Here is a 6,040-nt window from a genome sequence, read left to right as displayed (position 1 = left end):
CTCATGACCACATCAGAGCATCCAGCTGTTGTTTTCAGAAAGGTATCCAGAGTAACTCCAAATTTTTTTTTAATTGCACTGCATAAACGAAGAGCTGAGATGAGTAAGTTTGACGCAGTAGAAAATGTTTCTCTTTTCCAAATCCTCCTGTGGTTTGCTTTTCTTCAGAAACAGCGATATGAAGGCTAGTAGAAATGTATATTCAAATTGAGATCTTTGCATGGGAAAACAAATTGGTCACTACTTCCATCATGATGTTTATTTCCCTGTTTTCCTCTTTTGTTATTCTATTTCTTCCTGTGCAACACAAAAAACAAACCCTGCCTACAACCATTATTTAGGTAGCCCAAAGGAGGGTTCCGCTTTTTTGATCCAGATTCTAAAATCTTGCCCTTTATTTTAAAATGTTCCAACCTTTTACCTGATATGTGGAACAGAATCTCCCCAGAGGAGAAAGAGCAGGGTATCAGTGCTCTCTGGTTTCACAGGGAGGAACAGTACCATGACCTTTTAACAGCTTTCAGCCTCATTTGATATGCCCAGCTAGCATATGTATGTTTTTTTCCAGGTCAGATATTATCTGTACTGCCTTATCAAGGTTGGTGACCCAAGCTTAGTGTCCTCATTTCTTGACAGTTTTCAGCATATTGAAGTATCAATGCCAGCATTTTCTTAGTTTCTCAGTAGAGTCATTGACTCAGGAGTTGGGTGACTGTAAATGCTAAAGGCACAGGTATTGTCCTGTAGACATGTAAAAAGCAGATAGACACTGTTGGCTTTTCCCTATCACCCAGCAAAGGAACTAAATAAAACAATACTGTGCGGGGCCTCTGAAACTCCCAACCAGAGGATTTGTTTTGATGTCTTATTCTCAGATATAAATATACTTCAGTATGTTGGCACCGCCCGTGTTTCTGTGCCTGTGGGGACAGGTTTCCCACCTCACACAACGAGAGCCTGCGCCCAGTAGGTATAGAAATGTGTTGTATGGACTGCAACACCCTATTCCTTAGATATTCCACCCCTGCATGAAAAGGCACCTGTAAGCTCATTTATACCTCTGGAAAATCAGGTATCTTGTCCTTAGAATGCTTTTGTTACATTTCTCTCTCACTTTATTCCTATCAGCAGTCAGGGATGCGTTTAATAAACACAATAGCTGTAACAGCTGTACCTGCTGCAGGAGCTCCATTAGCCAAGAGGCATTTCCCAGGCCCTCTTTCCAGCTGCTGCTTCTTTCCGAAGATGCAATGTTTGAATTTACTCGCAGTGAAGAGGAGAGAGTGGATTGGCAAACCCGGTTACAGAAGAGGAAAAAAAGAAAAAGGATTTTCACAAGAGGTCTCTATAAAGCCAGCCTCTAAAGATGAGAAGTTCTCTCAGGTGGCTATATTCATTTTAAGTTGCTGACAGATTTGTCACAGGCCCAGGCAATATTGCTGGCAATAATCATGCTGTTCCCTAACACAGCTTCCACAACAAATTTTTTTAAAGGGGAATTGTTTCCACATAGCAGGTCTTATTAAAACAATTTCCATGCTTGGCTATGACGTTTGGACACCACCTTCTTAACCCTCACCTATAATAAACTAACGGATGAGCTGTGCCAGTAGGGATCTCAAGATCACAGTCTTCTCATGTTTCTTAAAGTGTGTTTACTCAGCTCTGTCTGGATCCTCATTACAATATTGCTCAGAACAGCATTCACTCTTACTGTCTAGCAGCCCAATTAACTGCAAGTTAGGAAGGCATCTCTCCTCTGTTTGCTTGGTTCACCTGAATTATGCCATGCCTTCTTTGCTATTTCTCCTGACCTGAAAAATATATGCAAATGCCTGAACCACACCAACAACTCGTGTTTTCTCCCTAAGCAAGTCTCTGGCCCAGTTGGTGGCCAATAACCAGTCTGTGACACAATGGGATTAGCTGGTGCTGCCGGCCAGGAAAACAACACATGGAAAAGCAGTGAAAGTTTGAGCAAAGACAAATGACTGAGCTTCCAAAAAAAGAGGTAAGTGGGTTTAATCCAGCAGTGCCGTTTGACAGGCCTGTAGTGCTATAAGCAGCTTTGGCAGACCTGACTCAAAGCTTCTCAGAAGCACCCGGAGGATGGAGCAGTGCCATGGGAAGAAGGTTCTCCTACAGAAGCCAACCTACCCACGTCAGCAGTCCCCAAGGATGGGACAGGGAGGAGGACGGGTAGCCATAACAATGGCTTTTGAGAGAGAGCTGCTACCTGTTGCCTGTACAGACCTGGCCCACTCCTCGGGGAAGCAGCACACCCCGCTCCTCCTGGCTCTGCGGAGACCAAAGAAGCAGCATTCAGCGAGAGGTGCCCTGTAAGCTGGTAGAGAGGGCTAGATGTGAAGTGGCAACCTTTACACAGTGAGACCCGCCTTCTTATAGGAGCCCAGGGTTTTGCAGCTTTGGCGAACTGTGACCAGCAAAGCTGCAAACTTCCGCCTTTGCTCTTGGTTTTGCCAGTTTTCATTTCTCTTCTTTTACTTCTTCAAGCTGTCATGGTGTGAAGAAGACTTGAAATGTGAGGAGGGGACAGCCCACTTGCAAAAGCAACCTTTTTTGTCCTCATGAATAGCAAACGGCATCTCCTTCAAGCTGTCTATGTCCATGCTCCGGGTGTGTTCTCCACTCAAGCAAGGCTTCAACAGCAGAGAATTGGGTTCAGGTCAAGGTCTTGCAGGTTACCTAGTCCCTAGTCCTTCTCCACTGTTTGGCCATGATAAATTCCTCACATAGCACTAACTGCATGTCAACACTGTCGCTTTATGAGCACTCTCTTCTCTAAGGTGGCTACAAAAAAGGATGAGACAAATTTTTCAAGTATGATAAAGGTTAGCAGAAGCTACTTTAGATAAAAATAAGAAGTGACCTGAATAAAAGCGAAGTATTTGAATAGGATTCTTTTCCTGTTGGGCTTAATGGGGTTTATTCACAAAACTATATTCATTATACATAAATGTATATTTGATGCTAAAATCCAGTGATATGCAACAATCGTTAGCTGAAGAATTTTATCTGGATTTGAATTCATGTGTCCATTCAGGTGTCAAGCAACCACCACCCCTGTAGTAGGTCATTTAGATATAACATTTCCATTCAGAGGCCTTTTTTTGAAAATTGAAAGTGTTTGAAGATTCTTTTTTTCTTTTTCTTTTCTTTTTTTTTTTTTTTGCTACACCATCCCTTTCATAAGGAAGAAATCAGAAAGTCTCTCTGATTTGCCCAACTTACTTTAGTAACGCTTTTTGTCTCCGCATTATCCTTTGAAGTGTTTTGGGCTATCTGAGGAAGATAGTACAAACTTGAAAAGAATTACTTTAAATTGGCACTACATTTAACCATACAGTTGCATTATTTATTCTATTTTACCTCTTGCAAATTGCAGCAAAATGCACTGCAAAAACCAAGTAAATACCAACATAGACACCATATTTACCATAAAATTAGGTTAAATATTGAGATTATCTTTCAAAACTGTATTCTCTCATGTGTTAATTAAGTTTTGTGCAAGAGCAATTTAAATCACGTAACTCTAATCTCCCAAGTCCCAGTCTTACATAGCAGCACTGAGTTTCTCAGACCTCCAACACAAGGACAGGATCACAGAAAATAAGAAGTTACAGCTGAAACATTCTTATCTCTGATTACCAGGATAGTATATCAGTCTGTTGGCAACTTTTGTACTATGGAGTAGCTTGGAAGTATCACCAAATATACTCTTTTAAAACAAAAGCTCTTATCTCAAACAAAACCTGGAAACCTGGAGATGTTTTAAGTTCTCTCCCAATTAAGCAACTCCATTTCCTTTAACGTCACTTTGGTGACATTAGAATTCTTCTTGTTGGGAATACGCAAGTTTCAGAAGAAACTCATCTGACAAACCAGAGTCACTGAAGTGTTTGTAACTGGGACTCGGAAGCAGGTGTTTTTACAATAATTTTTTGCAACGTCAAGTAATGTTCCCATTTCTTCTGGGAATGTTTTCTGTGAGAAGAAGGAGGATTTGGGTTAGGGTTGAGCAACATAGGCACAGCTGTATCACTTCAGAAATCGGAATATCTTCCCCTACCCAACTCTCTCTGGAAACATAACCCTCAGTCCCAGCATCTCCGGTTTGCTTCTCTTCATCAACAGATTATAAATTAGCTTCTTGCTGCTCCGCTCAGTGATTAATTATTTGCACAAGTGAAATTGTTTCAACAGCAAAGACTGGATATTACCCAGCCCAAGACAGTCAAGTAGTCAAGTCATTCATCTGAGGCTCTAATTCCTAAACAGACCCTGGCAAACAGACTTTACCCAAACTTCCTGAAAGCCAAGTGAAGGTTGTAATCACAAGGTACTGTTAACTGCGGTTCAAGTAGTCTTTCCCTCAGTGGTTTTGGCAAAAATTCTATCTTTATCTACAATCCTTGGAGGATAGTCAGTTTTCAAAATTTAAATTTTCTGATGGACAAGTCTTGATCAGTTCTGCTAATAGTACTATAAATTTTATATTAATATAACAGTGAGAAGATATTTTGGGCTACAATTTGTTGATCATTTCCCCTATTGCTAACAGCTGCTCTAATCTTACTTTAATACTCCCCTAATTTCTGTAAATCTCTGAGACACATACAACTAATGTGAGGCTATGATATCTGAAATATTCTGCTAATGTAATTGCTTGAGCAATATTTATTATCTTAATTAAACACAAAACATGGCAGCTAAGCATAGCTGCTCTTCTAATGCAAGATGAACACTTCAGGGTATTCCTGCTTTGGAAATAGTATGCCTCATCCAATATACAGCGTGAAAATTTCAATGTCTTAGATCACTTAGCAAAAAAGTGAAACTATTAGGCCAAAGAAGAATTGTTTAATCATATATGGACATGTCAGCTCAAACTTGCGTGAACAGCTCTAAGTTCTTTTACTGCTTCAACTTGGCCAGATAAGAGCCAGCCTCAAGCCAAAAGCTGTCTCAACACTGCATATTAAATTCAGCTGTACTAACATGGCTAAACAATTTGGAAGGAGAGGTGGCTCATGCCTAACCAGTTTGGAGCATGAATATGTCATCATCAGCCACATCAGCATTGACAATGGTCTTCTTATGCCAATCCAACCATCACACATGAAGTAGTCCAACAAACTAAGCTGACCACAGTCCTTCCCATTGCCAAAGCCAAAGGAAAACACCAAACCTGGAAAATACATTAACACCAAGTTACAGACCTGACTTCTGTGGAAGAGGAGGAGAGTTTTGCCATTGATTTCAATGGGAGGTGGTCGGACATTTTTGTTTCAGAATATTGTTTCAAAGAGAGATTTGCTTACCCAAGACTGTATGCTTCAGCTCCCAGCCTGTAGGCTGCAGCCAGCTTGTTGATTGATTCAGACCCATGGCTGTAGGCAGCTGAGCTTTTGCTGAGGGATTCAGACTCAAGACTGTAGGCAGCAGACCTTTTACTTTGTGCAGCAGAGTGATCATAGGCTGTAGATCCATAGCTGTAGGCTGCCGACTCAAGGTCATAGGCTGCAGAGGCATGACTGTAGGCTGCTGATGAGTCAAGGCTGAGGTTTGCTGCAGATGCATGGCGATAGGCTGCAGAGCCCCTAGCGTAAGCTGTAGATCCTTGAGCATAGACAGCAGATTTGCTCTTTGTTTCCTTTTGGTACTGACTTACAGTGGACTGCAGTGCTTTATGGCGGTATGCACGGTCATAATGATCATGGTGTCTTTGGTAGAAGGGTAAAGACATCATGGATTTATTCTAATTTTGGTTTTTTACTGCACGTTTATGAATGTAAATAGACAGGACAGTATCTGAAAAAGAGCAGATCAAACATAAGAGCGATTGTCAAAGAAACTTCTGTGACATCATACAAATAATACACAATTTAATACAAACTAACACAGAACTTAAAACTTCAAAAATCAAATGCAATGAATTTAGGGTTATCTTTTTATTATGTGTTTTAGACTTTCATGATGTGTTTTAGATAGGTTCATATTTAAGTTTCAAGATGCTTAC

General features: G+C 40.7%; 1 protein-coding gene across 1 annotated transcript in view; it reads right to left on the bottom strand.

Moving 5' to 3' along the window:
- The window catches only part of MYOM1 (myomesin 1), a 75,526-nt gene extending 69,877 nt beyond the window's left edge, over positions 1–5,649 (bottom strand). The window contains exons 1-2 of the mRNA XM_009886641.1: positions 5,350–5,649; positions 608–612 (exon numbers count right to left, since the gene is read on the bottom strand). Coding sequence (XP_009884943.1) covers positions 608–612; positions 5,350–5,649 — 305 coding nt within the window. The remainder of the gene's footprint in view (positions 1–607; positions 613–5,349) is intronic.
- Positions 5,650–6,040: the final 391 nt, after the last annotated feature.

The sequence above is a fragment of the Charadrius vociferus genome, unplaced genomic scaffold (assembly GCF_000708025.1).
Source record: "Charadrius vociferus isolate BGI_N301 unplaced genomic scaffold, ASM70802v2 scaffold45, whole genome shotgun sequence".
NCBI lineage: Eukaryota > Metazoa > Chordata > Aves > Charadriiformes > Charadriidae > Charadrius > Charadrius vociferus.
This window is presented reverse-complemented; position numbering and strand designations above follow the sequence as displayed.